The following is a 17,111-nucleotide window of genomic DNA, read 5'->3' as shown; positions in this document are numbered from 1 at the left end:
TGCAATGATGGGGAAAATGAAATGAAAGTAAAACACTACTACTAGACATCGAATGGGGCTTAATTTTTTTCCTCTCCCATTCGGTCTTTCAATTTTTTTTGGGGTTTTTCCGAACAACGAACCTCCTCCCACGAGGTATGAAAGCACACGGTGTTTTGTTCGCTTTCCACTGCCAACTTCCACGATCCCCGTGCGAGGCAGCTAGCCCCACGAAAGCCTTGGCAACACGTGGCAGACAGCCTCCCTCGTGCCGTGCGTACGACCATGCCACTCCCCCCATCCGTGGAAAGTGATAGTGCGTTGCGTAAGGCGCACGCCGGTCGGGAAAATGTCGCTCACCGATACCATCGTCGTCGTCGTCGTCGTCGTCGTCGTGTCCGTGGCCGTCTCGACCGCCACCGTTTGCCGTGTCTGTCGCGGGTGATGATGGATGATGGAAAGATAAGTAATTTATGCAATTACCTCCACCTGCGAAGGTCTTCGTGGTGTGTTCTTCTCTACCATTGCTGCATGATGATCACGACTTGGCTTGAGAGCTGCTTCAGGGGTTGCAATTTTTTTTTGCATATATCTTTCACCCCTTCCTGCTAGGGGATGGTTTTTGCTGTCATTTTTTGTTTGGAACATGATACCTCGCCTGTTGGCGGTTTACTGCCAGGTGTGTAAATTTGGTTTTATTTTGCGAGTCTAAGCGGTACAGGTGTCCAACATCAACGGAAACTCTGTCTTGCGCTCGTTGTTCGCGGACGACGCCCAATTAACTCCCCCACTCGGGTAGGGAAATGCTCCGCATTCTTATCGCAATCGTGCTATTGCTTCATTCCATCGCGACGTCGTGAACGCACGCGGTTGATAACGTCACTGATAAGGACGAGTTATGTGGAGTTTTGCCCGCATGTGACCTTGCGCAAGGTAGCAGTGGAAGCGACTCGGTATTTTGATTTTATTTTCTCTAGTCTTTGGCGAGTATATTTCTTCCCATTTTTATCGTATGCTCCAGTTATCGAATGTTCCAGTTATGTAGGTAGCCGTTGTGTTGTGGTTTTGTAGGTACATACATCCTTTTTAAAAGCGATTCAAGTTGGGTTCATTTGCTCTGCATCCAAGATGGTACGACGAAGATGTACGCAACAATAAACATTAGATAGCAAGAACCTTACTTTATCGTGGTAGATATACATCGGTTGTTACAAGGAGAGGTAGATCTTGAATTAGGATCATTAATCTGCACATCAAGCTTTCCTCGAAAAGTTATCATTCAATCATAAATCATGCTTTAAAAATACCTCGCCAATAAAGATCGTGATAACTGGTGATGAGATTGATAGATGAAATAACCCAAGCATAAAAGAACACGCTTCATCTTGAGTAGTAGCAAAGGTAACCAAAATTGAAACTCGGTTCTGTTTCGGGTAATCACCACCGGCACATCTGGTATGACGTGACGTGCTAGGTTTATTAATAGTTTATCACATAATCATCGCTCCGTGCCATTGAACACAGGTCGGTGTAGCTTTATCGTCTTGACCGATTTATAGTGCTTTTTTTCAGTGATAAGGATTGGGAGTTCACTGTGTGACACATAAATAAGTGTGGCTATGATGTCTGTCTAACGATGTAAAAAGTTTTGTAATAGGCTACCGATAGTTCCACCTACATAGCTGCGGCTGTGTTACACACAATCACCGGTTCTCGCACGCGACTCTGAGATAAGACGTTGTAGCGTCTTGCTTTTTTTTATCTGCGACGCTATCTGCTTTTTTTTCTGACTATAGATTTGTGTCTGTCATCACGACCTAAAAGCGGACATCGTTGTGGTTCTGTGATTTACACCGCTAATCACGACAGTCAAGCCAATATCACATCGCGATAAAACATTACAAGCCTCAGCAAAATGAGCTGCATTTGCCAAATGTTTGGTCCATTGTCAACGCGCTGTTGTTTACTCAAACGCAATCGATGTGTTTAAATTTGTTTATTCAGTCAAAAGGGCAGTAGCATTCGCGATTGGTATAACCAATTTTTCCCAACTAATAGCCGATGATTGCCACTGTTTGTTGAAGTCGTACAAAACACGTGCCAACGAAAAAGGGGGGAAAACCGCGCTTTTCAGACACGGTGAACGTAGATGGGTGTGTCTAGGCCACGTCCAACCGACCGATGTAAGTGGTCCCTTCCGCAGGGCCGCCCAACCAGTGCCAAGAAATGAAAAACGAGCCACACCGCACCGTCCCAATGACGCTTTCTTCCGACACCAGTGTTGTCGATACGACTGAGTACACCGATAATTATCACTGTGCGTCGGAGAGTGTGTGAGGGGTCGTGAAAAATCCGATTACTTGCGTGCTCCGCGTAAGAACGGTGGGGACGGAAGAAAATACCCTTCAACGGGTGGCAATGCCAGAAACGGCCAAGGCGTGAGGCCAAACACTGCCGTACATGGGAAGTGTTACCTCATATGCGGACGGAGCGGTGCATTGTTTCATCTTTGCTACCGGGATATTTGTGCGTTTTCTAGTGGTGGTAGTAAACTCAGGGAAAAAAGCGGTACTAATTACATATGGTGACTTAATGTTACTGCAGTACAGAATATATAAAAAAAACTATTCCTCAGTAATACATTGGTGGATATTCATTTTCAATGCACTCATAACTCGAAATGTCTCATTCATAACTCGAAATGTTTCGTTGAAAAATGCCTTGTGTATACTGACAATTGCTATGAATCGTATGAAAGTTTACCAGTTTTCGTCACGTCTCATGAATACCAGCCATCCAGCCAAGCATCAAAAGCAACTAATTTGTGGGAGGAAATGTTTGTCACATCAAAGAAATTATCTTTCTTCCCCGTGCGTGCTGCTTAATCGTTGTCGTGAGCTCCACCATCCGTGTCGTGAAATCATCCGTCAGCAAGGTACGTTGGTAAATGCGCACCTCTGACAACCTGCAAGTAATTGATGAACCGATATCTGTTACATTAAATGGAACCATTTCGCAATGACTACTGGCTGATTAGTTTCTACCCTGGAATTGATCGGTAGCGCCAACCTCGATCCGGTCTATCCCGTTGGTTGAACGTACCACCAGATCTCACACCGAGTTTCGCCAACGTGGACACGCAGACTTGACCGTCGTGGAGCAGGTTGTTTTCTTGCTAGTTGGTATTCCCTTTCTAGATGGCACGTTCGCTTTATATGGTGAGCTAACGCGTGTGAGGAACGGAAGAGCTCAGCGTGACGTTTTGGAAGAGCTCTGCATGCTTATATATGCCGCGAGCTAAGAAACTCCCCCAGTCCAGTGGAAGGCCGTTCTGGAGAACTGGATCCAAGAGGCTAACCTCTCGGCTGCCGGTTCGACTGGCCGACTGGACTTGACCGAGTGGAACTTGCCCGGATGAAAACGATCAACGTCATCACGCTGATGATCGCGATCGTGGGCTCTCGCGCGTTTGCGTATAGTTTTTCTTTTCTTCTTTGCTCTCTCGGTCTCTCTCGCAGCCGGTTTTATCTCTCGCGGGACTGAACGTTGGCAGCTTTTCCTGCTTCCGTACCGGCATTTTATTTACCAACATGCGTCGTCCGGTAAATTCTATAAGCGTGTGTGCTTTGAGAAGGAAAGGTTTTGTCTCAAAATCGTGCATGATGAAAAAATCCGCCTTGGAAGAAGTTGTAGTTGAATACCTTGGGAAAATAAAAATAAAGATCATCCTACGGGCGTAAAGCGAAATGGGAAAAAGAATGAAGGGCTGCGCATGAAAGTGTTGATGCGATCGGACATTCTCCCGGTACATATGATCGCGTTGCGTACGCACCAACACCACGCAACCAGGCGGTGGTTCGTCGTGGCACAAACTCTCAGCTGCTGCAACTAAATAATTTCGCCATTGGAAGCCACGGAAAGCTCGATTCTTTAGGTACGCGCGCATTAAGCAAAACCTGAAGAAGCAACAACTAAAAATCCAGCGAATGATCGGTACGGCTAGCGGTACTCGAGAGAGTATGTTATCGTATTACGATTTTCTTCGCCTTTTCGCTGCTGTTACCGGGGATATTCTCTGCGGGCGTCCGCGAAACTGTTCCTGCGGTGGGCTGAAGGGTGGTAGAAAATGAGGTCGATCCCTGTCCGGGATCAGCGAAGACCTGTTTTCTTGTTGTGCTGGTGGTGGGTGATGTTTTTCTTAGCCGCTAAAGAATGCCAACAAGGGAACAGGTTTTGTCTGTTTTTTTTGTAGCTGTGTTTATTTACTTTTTTCTTTCACCACACGATGGCGATTTTATATGCGTTCCAAATTCTCAGATTTCACTTTAGAACTAGAGATCATCTTCTAGCGGACTAGTTAAATGTCGATCATGTAACTGTAGGGTAGAATTCTGGTACTGAAATGGTGCAACAATTGGGTGGAAGGCTCAATCTTACTTAGTACATGTAGATTGCGTAAAGTTACCCATTTTATTGCGACACATTTCGATTCATTGGTTTCGCATTTCCAACAAAGTTTTCTTTTTTTCCCGTTATTTACCAGTAGCTAAATCTTTCACGGGCATTTTACGACGTCACTTGTTGCTGCGAGAAGACGCAAATGAATGGCATTATAAATTTCCGTACCACCCATCATGCGGCCCACGGTACTATTGTGTGAGCCATTGTACAGGGTGCTTCCGTTCCGGTACGGTGTTATTGAATGCACCGCGAAGGGTTCACATTCAGTTATATCTGCGCGCACCTTTCGGAAACAAGCAGATCTCGTGAAAACACATCCAGAAAGCATGTCGCTTAGTTGGTGCCCCCACAAGGCGAAGGTTCGTCGCTTGGTAAACAAATCTTTCGTTGTTTTTTCGTTGTCATGCCGTTTGTTCGAACGTGCCTTCATTCGACGCACGTCGTGCCCAGCTGATTCAGCAGTTTTGTGTCGGCTTGAAAAATGGCAGTAAAGACTCCAATTCAATGGCGCCGGGAAACCGAGTTCTTAGGGTGGTATTAAAAGCGCTCACATGAATCTTTACCATCATCAATTTCTTCATCATCAGGGGCGGAGAAACAATCGCCGTCACCGCCAATTTACCTTCGCTCGGTCGCACTTGCGGAAAAGATCGCTGCAACACCTGTAGGTTCCATTTCTTCGTTGGCTGTATTTTCCATTTCCCAGAACACAGTAATGAAAACACTTTTCCTTGTTTCAATTTTGTTTAATAGTTTTACTATTCTCTCTCTTCTTTTGATTCTCTCTTTTCAGATTAAACCAGAAGTCAATGTGGCGTCAAAATGGTTATCGTTACACGGGTAAGTGTGTTGTAGGAGTTGCCGGATGATCGTGTACTCAGTTTGTTATTGCACCATTGCACACTAAGCAAAACTGCAGCGGATTAGAAGAAACAGGGAAAAGATATAAAAATTGGCATCGGATTTGTTGCGGTTACCTCTGGTTTTTAAATTTAAAGTAGAAGCAGGGCGGGGTGTTCAAAATTCAGGCATAATTGTTTGCTATTTTGAAACCCCTTGCAAATGAACGGTTGACCACTGCCTGAAGAGGTGGACAGTGTGGGGAGTGCTGACGTAAGTAAAATATTAGTGTTTAATTTTCACCGACGCCCAGCCGATGTTTGCCAATGTTTATGATCTTATTTTGCACGGCCTACTTTCCACTGCAAAGTGACAAAATTGAGACAAATCAGCACAAAAAGCAAAAAAAAGCACTATCTCCCTCTGGTTTCTTGGCAAGCAAACGCATTTGTTGATGGTGGATATTTATGTGGTTTTTTTTTCGTGCAGCGTTATTTTTGTTACAAGACGCCATGCTCAAAAAGTTGTGTTTGGAGGATGTTGAGAAAAAGGTGTCTTTGAATGAGATGATTTCACATCACCTGAATACGTCGTGTTTGATTGAGCACCGGAGGTATGTGCGATGGGACGTGTGAAAACATGTGCAGAAGCTGCGTACTTCTGCTGCTAGCGATCGTACTTCGCGTATGATTGATGAGGAATTCGTAGGGGCGGAATTTCAAAATTAATGTGCAAAGCGAATAGTGCACGGGAAATGTAGCGGAAAAATGATCATGGAAATTGATACATTCTTCCTGTGAAAGCCAAGAGGATTAATTCCCACTCAATACCCTTGAAATGCATTTTTTCTGCAACTTTACTCCAATAAATAGCAAGCTGCATAAGTTGAGTTGCAGTAAGAACAGAGTTAAACATATATTTTTTAAACGCTAATTTTTTTTCTACGCCTGTTAGAAAGATGAAGGAAAGAAGCAGATGAACATGAAAAAATGCATAGTTCACGTGACCGATGGATGATTATTTCAATTATCGCTTTCCCTCTCAACCGTCACTAACGCGTGAAAGGTTATTCGGTAGGGTTTGATTTAATTTGGAGAGCCTCATTACTGGTTGAATTTGGTGCTAGCCACAGGAAAATTATCGCAACTGACTGGAAAAAATAATGCACATACGCTTCATAAATCATCAAAATGCACTCACTAAGGGCAAACGCGTTTCTGTGAAAGCGAAACTCACTGGTCATGTGGCACAATGTGCGTAATGCACGGCTTTGGTTACAATCAAAAATCAATTAGGTACTCGTTTTTATTTGGGCCACATTAGGCGGAAGTTTTCTCATTGTTTCACTTTCCGCACAATTTTTAGGGTGCTTTCGTGGATTATTTCGATTTTGGAAATAGGCTGAATGTTCTTCAGCTTGGGTTTAAGTTAGCGTACCATGTGCCAAAGTGCTGTTGCATGTTAGTGAACGTTTTTGGCTTTCAGTTAAGCCTTCACGAAGTCACACATCACACGCGACTTCTTGGCTGTATTTATTTGTTTTTTTTTGTTTCTGCTCTTTCATTCTCCTGCTTTATTTCCTCTATACGATACTTTCCTCCTTTTATCATGTTGGTCTTTTTCAGTACCTTTTTTGCAAAGTCATAAATTAAACGCTTGAGGAAACACTTCCACCTGTTGGGAGCGAGCGAACCATTATTTTTTTTCTTTTTCGTCGACGTTCCGCGTCTCAGTATGTGACTCTGGCCCTGTTGGCAGGCTGGTGCTGCAAGGTTGTACTACCAGACGCTCGGCTCTGCTTGGCTTAGTCTACAGCACGAAGGCCTTGCCTGGAAGTTTTGCGATTTGTGGCGGCCCGAATGCGGTACCGCAGTGCCAGCAGAAGCAGGAAAGCCTCCATATATTCATCATTAATTAACGGCGTGCACGTGAGCTTACTATTTTCCTCGATCGTCGCCCATCGCTCATGCGTTCGATTGTGAGGCGCGATTGCATTTCCGTGCGTTTTGGTAGCTTTGAAACAAGGAAAAGAAAAACAATGCCCATGCGCTAGACGCTCGAAGAAATTTAAACGAAAAATGCACGGAAAAATGGACGTCATTCGCTGAGCAATTGGATTGTGTGGGAGTGTGGAAATGGTACGGAAAGAGCTCCAGGTAAAACAAGAGCAACGTAGAGACGTTGTGCTAAAGCTTTTAAAGAAAAGGAATAAAAATGCACATCCATTTAAGTGTAGCCGATCTTATGAGGAAATGAATCGAATGAGCCGGAATGAGGGAACATGTGGCAATAAAAAATAAATGCTATAAATTTTTCATCAAATAATTCCACCGAGGTTTAATAGAATAGGCACATTGCGTCGAGCACACGATAGTATCGTAATGCACATTGTAATGCTAATTATCCAAGTAAGCACTGACGTTGGCAACAGCGACAATTTTTTGTTGGCATGCAGTAGCAGTTAATTTCATAGATTCAGGTTGAGGAAAAACGTAAAATTTTACGAAAAAAAGCGAATTTTCTACAATCAATGCAACGCCCGAAGCATACGCGAATACCTGTTGGGTCGAAGAAAAAATCACCCGCCAAGCAGGAACGGACGAGCTCAATTGTACCGGTCCAATGTCCGCAACCGGCATGTGTGCAATCGATACTTCCTTCGAACTTCCTCCAGCACAATTTGCGTGATCACCCGGATCTCAACTTTGTCGTGCTTGAGGACCGTGAGACGGTGTTGTTTCGATTCGAAGAAAATGTCCTCCCACTGAACGAACCGTGTTGTCTCGGCATGCTGGCATACGGCGGGCGACATCCTTGCCGATCGCAGGATCGCCCCGTGGCATTGGGTTACGCGGTAGAGAACCAGTTCCTGCCGAAACGTTTTGAAAAATTGCGTGATCATCTGCCGGTGCTAGTGATGTGCTGCAGGACAACACGTCTCACCGGTGAAGACCGACCGATGGAAACACAGCAAGATTTTCCGAAAGGCGACCAGCAGGAGAAGGTCTGTCAGAATGTCAAGATTGTGCTGTGGTTGCTCACGATGAAGACGAACGTGGTAATACTGGGTCATTTGTCCGTTAGTGATATTTCGGGGCTCCACCAACGCAGAACCATGGTACAGTTGTGCGAACTGTCAAATTCCGGTGCAGAAATGCCAGGAATAGCGAACTTGTCAAAGGAATGGAACTGGCTGCAAATGAATCAAAATGAAATTAATATTCTTTCACATAACGCTACTTCTATTATCAAACTGGAAGTAATGGTTGATGGGCATATCGATGCAAAATAAATGATATTTTTCCCAGTTTAGATAGGAGTCATTTTTTTTGTTGGGAGAAAGCTAAACTGCAGAATAGTTCAAAAATATCAAATTTGTTAACATTCGTTTAACCCGCCACTCTTTAGGGTGATTATATCTGGATCGAGCCCGTGTCAGGAAGAGAATTCGATGTAGCGATCGGGGCTCGTGTCATCTCAGCGGAAGGCCGCCGGATTCAGGTACGGGACGACGACGGAAACGAACAATGGCTGACGCCGGAACGACGCATCAAGGCGATGCACGCCTCCTCAGTGCAGGGCGTCGAAGACATGATATCGCTAGGCGATCTGCACGAGGCTGGAATCCTGCGCAACCTCCTCATCCGTTACAACGAAAACCTGATATATGTGAGTGCAAGAAACGTTTTTTTTTCATGAGGCTGAAATGATATTAACAACTTTTTTTTTCACAGACATACACCGGCTCGATCCTTGTCGCCGTGAACCCGTATCAGATACTGCCGATATATACCGCTGACCAGATCAAACTGTACAAGGAGCGCAAGATCGGCGAGCTGCCGCCGCACATTTTCGCCATCGGAGACAACTCGTACGCACACATGCGCCGATACGGCCAGGATCAGTGCATCGTCATCTCGGGTGAATCAGGCGCGGGCAAGACGGAAAGTACAAAACTGATTCTGCAGTATCTGGCCGCGATTAGCGGCAAACACTCGTGGATCGAGCAGCAAATCCTCGAGGCTAATCCGATCCTAGAAGCGTTCGGAAACGCGAAAACCGTCCGTAATGACAACTCGTCGCGCTTCGGCAAGTACATCGACATTCACTTCAACAGTGCGGGTGTAATCGAAGGTGCAAAGATCGAACAGTACCTGTTGGAGAAGTCACGCATCGTGTCACAGAATGCGGACGAACGGAATTACCACATATTTTACTGCTTGCTAGCTGGTTTGTCGCCTGAGGAAAAACGGCGGCTCGATTTGGGACAGGCGTCTGATTATCGCTATTTGACCGGTGGCGGCTGCATCCGGTGTGACGGTCGTAATGATGCGGCGGAGTTTGCGGACATTCGATCCGCCATGAAGGTGCTATGTTTCTCGGATCATGAAATTTGGGAGATCCTGAAGCTGCTGGCCGCGCTACTGCACACGGGGAACATCAAATATAATGCGACCGTGATTGATAATCTGGATGCGACCGAAATTCCGGAACACATCAACGTGGAACGGGTGGCGAATCTGCTCGAAGTGCCCCTGCAGCCCTTCATTGATGCGCTCACACGTAAAACGTTGTTTGCACACGGCGAAACAGTCGTCTCGACGTTGTCCCGCGACCAGTCGATGGATGTACGGGACGCATTCGTGAAGGGCATCTACGGCAGGTTGTTCGTGTTGATCGTGAAAAAGATCAATCAAGCCATCTACAAACCGAAATCGTCCACGCGCAGCGCTATTGGGGTGCTAGATATCTTTGGGTTCGAAAATTTCGACCACAACAGCTTCGAGCAGTTTTGCATCAACTTCGCGAACGAGAACCTGCAGCAGTTCTTCGTGCAGCATATTTTCAAGCTGGAGCAGGAGGAATACAATCACGAAAGCATCAATTGGCAGCATATCGAGTTTGTGGACAACCAGGATGCGCTCGATCTGATCGCGATCAAGCAGTTAAACATTATGGCACTGATCGATGAAGAGAGCAAGTTCCCGAAGGGCACCGACCAGACGATGTTGGCGAAGTTGCACAAAACACATGGCACCCATCGGAACTATCTGAAGCCAAAGTCAGATATCAACACCAGCTTCGGACTGAACCACTTTGCCGGCGTTGTGTTTTACGATACGCGAGGCTTTCTGGAAAAGAACCGTGACACGTTCAGTGCCGACTTGTTGCAGTTGATTTCCAGCTCGAGCAACAAGTTCCTGCAGCTCGTGTTTGCGGAGGACATTGGGATGGGAGCGGAAACGCGCAAACGCACACCGACGCTGTCGACGCAGTTCAAGAAGAGTCTCGATTCGCTCATGAAAACGCTCAGCCAGTGCCAGCCGTTCTTCATTCGGTGTATCAAACCGAACGAGCTCAAGAAGCCGATGATGTTCGATCGAGCACTCTGCTGCCGACAGCTGCGCTACTCTGGCATGATGGAGACGATCCGCATCCGACGTGCAGGATATCCAATCCGCCATAACTTCCGCGATTTTGTCGAGCGCTATCGGTTCCTGATCAATGGTATTCCTCCCGCGCACAGAACCGATTGTCGTATGGCTACGTCGAAGATCTGCGCAACGGTGCTGGGTCGGTCGGACTACCAGCTCGGCCACACGAAGGTGTTCTTGAAGGATGCACACGACTTGTTCCTGGAGCAGGAGCGCGATCGGGTGCTGACACGCAAGATCCTCATCCTGCAGCGGTCGATTCGTGGGTGGGTTTACCGACGACGTTTCTTGCGTATGCGTCAGGCTGCCGTCACGGTGCAAAAATACTGGAAGGGTTACGCGCAGCGGCAGCGCTACAAGAAGATGCGCATCGGTTACATGCGGTTGCAGGCGTTGATTCGGTCGCGAGTTCTAAGTCACCGATTCCGGCACCTCCGGGGGCACATCGTCCGGCTGCAGGCTCGCATTCGGGGGTACTTGGTGCGTCGCGAGTACGGCCACAAGATGTGGGCCGTGATCAAGATCCAGTCCCACGTCCGACGGATGATCGCAATGAAGCGCTACCACAAGCTGAAGCTAGAGTACCGGCGCCATCACGAGGCGTTACGGTTGCGACGCATGGAAGAGGAGGAACTCAAGCACCAGGGCAACAAACGAGCGAAGGAGATTGCCGAGCAGCACTACCGGGACCGGCTGAACGAGATCGAACGGAAGGAAATGGAGATCGAGCTGGAGGAGCGACGTCGCGTAGAGGTTAAAAAGAACATCATCAACGATGCGGCTCGCAAAGCGGACGAACCAGTCGACGATAGCAAGCTGGTGGAGGCGATGTTTGACTTCCTGCCGGATTCGAGCAGTGAGGCGCCGACTCCTCACGGAGGTCGGGAAACGTCCGTGTTTAACGACCTCCCGGTGAACGCCGGCAGCCACGACGATATCATCGGTCCCATCCACACGATCAGCGAAGACGAGGAGGATCTGTCCGAGTTCAAGTTCCAGAAGTTCGCCGCCACTTACTTCCAGGGCAACATAACACACTACTACTCGCGGAAGCCTCTCAAACACCCGTTGCTACCATTGCACACGCAGGGTGATCAGCTGGCGGCCCAAGCCCTCTGGATAACGATCCTGCGGTTTACAGGCGATCTGCCTGAACCGCGCTACCACACGATGGATCGTGACAACACGTCCGTGATGTCGAAAGTTACAGCCACCTTGGGACGTAACTTTATCCGCAGCAAGGAGTTCCAGGAGGCACAGATGATGGGGCTCGATCCGGAAGCTTTTCTGAAGCAGAAGCCACGTTCTATCCGTCACAAACTCGTCTCACTGACGCTTAAGCGAAAAAACAAGTTGGGAGAGGACGTGCGCCGCCGGTTGCAGGACGAGGAGTACACAGCCGACAGCTATCAGTCGTGGCTTGAATCGCGTCCCACGTCCAACCTCGAGAAGCTGCATTTTATTATCGGACACGGAATTCTACGGGCGGAACTAAGAGACGAGATCTACTGCCAGATCTGCAAGCAACTCACGAACAACCCATCGAAGTCGTCGCACGCACGTGGCTGGATTTTGTTGTCCCTGTGCGTGGGTTGCTTCGCACCCTCGGAGAAGTTCGTCAACTATCTGCGATCGTTCATCCGGGAAGGCCCGCCCGGGTATGCGCCGTACTGCGAAGAGCGACTGAAGCGAACGTTTAACAACGGCACGCGCAATCAGCCTCCGTCCTGGTTGGAACTTCAAGCGACTAAATCGAAGAAACCAATTATGCTTCCGATCACTTTCATGGATGGCAACACGAAAACGCTACTCGCGGACTCTGCAACGACAGCGCGGGAGTTGTGTAACCAATTGTCGGACAAAATCACGCTGAAGGATCAGTTCGGTTTTTCGCTCTACATTGCGTTGTTCGATAAGGTGTCGTCGCTCGGTAGCGGTGGCGATCACGTGATGGATGCGATCTCGCAGTGTGAACAATACGCGAAGGAGCAGGGCGCTCAGGAACGGAACGCACCGTGGCGGTTGTTTTTCCGGAAGGAAATATTCGCCCCATGGCATAACCCGATCGAGGATCAGGTTGCAACGAACCTCATCTACCAGCAAGTGGTGCGGGGGGTTAAATTTGGCGAATATCGGTGCGATAAGGAGGAAGACCTGGCTATGATTGCCGCTCAGCAGTACTACATCGAGTACAACACGGACATGTCGATGGATCGGTTATACACTTTGCTCCCGAACTTCATACCCGATTACTGCTTGACTGGGATCGAGAAGGCAATCGACCGTTGGGCGGCGCTGGTGCTAACGGCGTACAAAAAGAGCTACTACCTTAAGGAGAAAGCGGCCGCTCTGAAGGTGAAGGAGGACGTGGTGAGCTACGCGAAGTATAAATGGCCCCTTCTGTTTTCGCGCTTTTATGAAGCATACAGGTAAGTTGCTCATGTTATGTTGTCTTATAATGGTAAGAACTTACTCATTCACAAATTGATTACTATTGCAGAAATTCTGGTCCAAATCTGCCCAAGAACGATGTCATTATTGCAGTTAACTGGACAGGCGTTTATGTGGTTGACGATCAGGAACAAGTACTGCTAGAATTGTCGTTCCCGGAGATAACGGCCGTGTCAAGTCAGAAGACCAACAAGGTATTCACGCAAACGTTCTCACTGTCGACAGTTCGGAATGAGGAATTCACCTTCCAAAGCCCAAATGCGGAGGATATACGAGACCTGGTGGTGTATTTCTTAGAGGGTTTGAAAAAACGGTAAGTCGATGGAATGTCGAATTTAACGAATTCAAATTCAACGAAATTCAAATTATTTTGTTGTGTTTTCCATAAAACAGCTCAAAGTATGTGATAGCATTGCAAGATTACAAAGCACCGGGTGAGGGGACTAGTTTTTTGTCGTTCTTAAAGGGAGATTTGATCATCCTCGAGGACGAAAGCACCGGTGAAACGGTATTGAACTCCGGTTGGTGTATAGGTATGTTACACACAATCTCGAAAGGGAATATTGTTGAGGACACTAATGATGATGTGTTATCGTTTCGTAGGATGCTGTGAACGGACGCAAGAGCGGGGCGATTTTCCAGCCGAAATCGTGTACGTCCTGCCAACCCTCACGAAACCGCCTCCGGATATTTTGGCACTGTTCAGCGTGGAAGATGCGCATCACGGTAAACGTCTCAACTCGATTCACTCAAACGGCAGCACCGAAGGACGTGACCGACCACACAACCTTGCCGAGTACTCGCTCGATCATTTCCGGCCACCGCCGAAACGCACCATGTCGAAAGCGCTCAGCACCCTCAGCTCCAAGGGCCGTGGAGGGGACGAATTGTGGCGTTATTCGCGCGAACCGCTGAAGCAACCCTTGCTGAAGAAGCTGCTCGCGAAGGAAGAACTGGCGGAAGAGTCATGCCTAGCGTTCATTGCCATCATGAAGTACATGGGAGATCTGCCATCGAAGCGGCCACGTATCGGGAACGAAATCACGGACCACATCTTCGACGGGCCGCTCAAGCACGAGATCCTGCGCGACGAGATCTACTGCCAATTGATGAAACAGCTGACGGACAACCGGAACCGTCTGTCGGAGGAGCGCGGCTGGGAGCTGATGTGGCTCTCAACCGGACTGTTCGCGTGTAGCCAGCAGCTGCTGAAGGAGTTGACGCTGTTCCTGCGCACCCGCCGCCATCCGATATCGCAGGACTCGTTGCACCGGCTGCAAAAGACGATTCGAAACGGCCAGCGCAAATACCCGCCGCATCAGGTTGAGGTGGAAGCAATTCAGCACAAGACGACACAGATCTTCCACAAAGTGTACTTCCCGGATGACACGGACGAGGCGTTCGAGGTGGATTCGTCGACGCGCGCCAAGGACTTCTGCCACAACATCTCGCAACGGTTGAATCTGCGCTCGAGCGAGGGCTTCAGCTTGTTCGTGAAGATCGCCGACAAGGTAATCTCAGTGCCAGAGGGAGATTTCTTCTTCGACTTCGTTCGTCACCTGACGGACTGGATCAAAAAAGCCCGACCGACACGGGATGGCTCAAATCCGCAGTTTACGTACCAAGTGTTCTTCATGAAGAAGCTGTGGACGAATACGGTGCCCGGCAAGGACAAGAACGCCGATCTGATCTTCCACTACCATCAGGAACTGCCTAAGCTGCTGCGCGGTTACCACAAGTGCTCGAAGGAGGAAGCGATCAAGCTTGCTGCGCTTGTGTATCGCGTACGGTTCGGGGAGAGTAAACAAGAGTTGCAAGCTATCCCGTAAGTAAATCATGATGATAAGCTTGATCCTAGCAGAGGACAATTCGATTGATATGCTCTTACCTGTGCTAATCTTGCTTTTTGCTTTCAGGCAAATGCTCCGTGAGTTAATACCCTCGGATTTGATCAAACTGCAGACCGTGAATGACTGGAAACGATCGATCGTGGCCGCGTACAATCAAGACGCTGGCATGTCGCCAGAGGATGCCAAAATTACTTTCCTGAAGATTGTGTACAGGTATGGAAGAAAAAATTCCCACCCAATGAAAGAATGCAGTGTGATAATCTTCTTTTCCTTATCTTCCAGATGGCCAACATTCGGTTCGGCGTTCTTCGAGGTTAAACAGACGACCGAACCCAACTATCCCGAGATGCTGCTGATCGCAATCAACAAACACGGTGTTAGTTTGATCCATCCTACTTCTAAGGTGTGTAACGGGCACTTTCATATTCGAAGACGTCGATTGCGAATGTGAAGAGTGAATTAAATAATGGTTCAATTGAATTCATTTTTTTTGTCTATTCTCATTTCAGGATATCTTGGTGACGCATCCGTTCACGCGTATCTCGAATTGGTCATCCGGCAACACGTACTTCCACATGACGATCGGCAATCTGGTACGGGGTTCGAAGCTGCTGTGCGAAACGTCTCTCGGCTACAAGATGGACGATTTGCTCACGTCCTACATTTCGCTCATGCTGACCAACATGAACAAGCAGCGCACGATTCGCGTGAAGTAATATCGCACCGTGCACTCTACCGCACCCGGCGTTTCGGGTGCAGTTCCGTCCAATGGTGATGTCCGTGCAGATATGACCTCCATCAAGCTTCGCAATACCTTGCAGCCTAGGACAATTGGACCATGTCAGGGGATGGACGACAATTTGGTGCTTGTCTTAAGGGTAGGACGAACGCAAACAAGCGACATATTAGCACAAATATTTATCACGATCGCAATTTAACGATACTACTGCCTGCACCCCTTACCGAGGTATGGTTTAATGGATTCAAGGATTCCGAATCGTACTACTGATGGGATAGGCATTGTTGATTAATGCGCAAAGCTAGGGACGAACTAAGAATGTAAGCATTAGGTTTCTCTCCTCGTAGTTAGATTGTTTTATTGATTCGACACCCCGACCGGCGGTGGGTTGCGCTACTTAGTTTATGCAAACATTAGCAGAGCAGGGTTGCGGTAAAATGTGAGAACTAAATTTTAAATCAAAGTCAACGGCATTTGGTAGTTTTTATTCTGTTGAATCACTGCGCTAGTGAGAAAGACGCGTCGTTTTAAGGGTGTGAAGTTTGGATTCTGATGGCGAAGGGTTGATGCGATCGTGGTTTGCTAGTGAGATTTACGCAAAGAGGGCAAACAAAAAAACGGATGCACATATTTTCATTACGAAAAGGATTACGTTTCCTCTTTTTCTGGTTCTTTTTGAAAACATTTAAAGAAACATAAAGCGACCACGCTTCCTTCTTTTATTTAGCTTTCCTCTGCGCGACAGTCGCTAGTTATTTTGAAGTTTATTATTATACTTTCGGTACTATTAATAATATTATTGAACTTATTATTACGGCTACTTTTAAATGCGGCTGTATTTTTTTAACGCACCATGCGGTTAAGAAAAATCGAGGAACGTTGTAAAGTGGTTTGCTGATGGGCAAAAGTGACCGCAAAGTCATCACGATCGCGTTCCTCAAATGGGATTATAATGAAGTGTAACAAGGCGTTGTTCGGGCGTTAGGAGCGTTGTTAGTTACGTATTTCCGAGGAAGACATTTTTGCAATAAATACAAACACAATCCAATATAAAAGCCTTCTTTATTATATATTACTTGAGAAACGATGACCCGAAAGTAGCTTTTTACGCTGCATCGTTAATTAAACAATGCGATTGAAAAAACACGCATTGATTTACTGGTGAATCTACATACATTGAACTACATTGAAATTACGCACGATTAATTTACTGGTAATTTATAGAAAGAAAATTTTCTTTAATTTCATCTGAGTCATGCAAACCTGAAGAAAATCGATATTTTGATGCAATTATCACCAATAACGAGAGAATCGGGCTCAACGTATCGAAACGTGTGAATGACGTCGACCGTCTTG

At 47.2% G+C, this 17,111-nt stretch overlaps 1 protein-coding gene across 1 annotated transcript; it reads left to right on the top strand.

Moving 5' to 3' along the window:
- The first annotated feature begins 5,262 nt into the window (after positions 1-5,262).
- LOC128726392 (myosin-VIIa) lies at positions 5,263-16,797 on the top strand. Its single transcript, XM_053820198.1, has 9 exons — positions 5,263-5,280; positions 8,689-8,949; positions 9,015-13,144; positions 13,216-13,479; positions 13,560-13,699; positions 13,770-14,991; positions 15,083-15,229; positions 15,299-15,419; positions 15,526-16,797. Exons 1-9 carry the CDS (start codon positions 5,263-5,265, stop codon positions 15,730-15,732), a joined length of 6,510 nt encoding a protein of 2,169 aa, XP_053676173.1. The 3' UTR covers positions 15,733-16,797.
- The last annotated feature ends 314 nt before the right edge of the window (positions 16,798-17,111 follow it).

The sequence above is a fragment of the Anopheles nili genome, chromosome 3, assembly GCF_943737925.1.
Source record: "Anopheles nili chromosome 3, idAnoNiliSN_F5_01, whole genome shotgun sequence".
Classification (NCBI taxonomy): Eukaryota; Metazoa; Arthropoda; class Insecta; order Diptera; family Culicidae; genus Anopheles; species Anopheles nili.
Note: the sequence above shows the minus strand (reverse complement) of the source record. Positions and strands in the feature narration are given on the sequence as shown.

Coding starts and splice junctions, on each gene's coding strand:
- LOC128726392 (XM_053820198.1), top strand. Junction 8,950..9,014: donor ACAACGAAAACCTGATATAT/GTGAGTGCAAGA, acceptor TTTTTTTCACAG/ACATACACCGGCTCGATCCT. Junction 14,992..15,082: donor CAAGAGTTGCAAGCTATCCC/GTAAGTAAATCA, acceptor TTTTGCTTTCAG/GCAAATGCTCCGTGAGTTAA.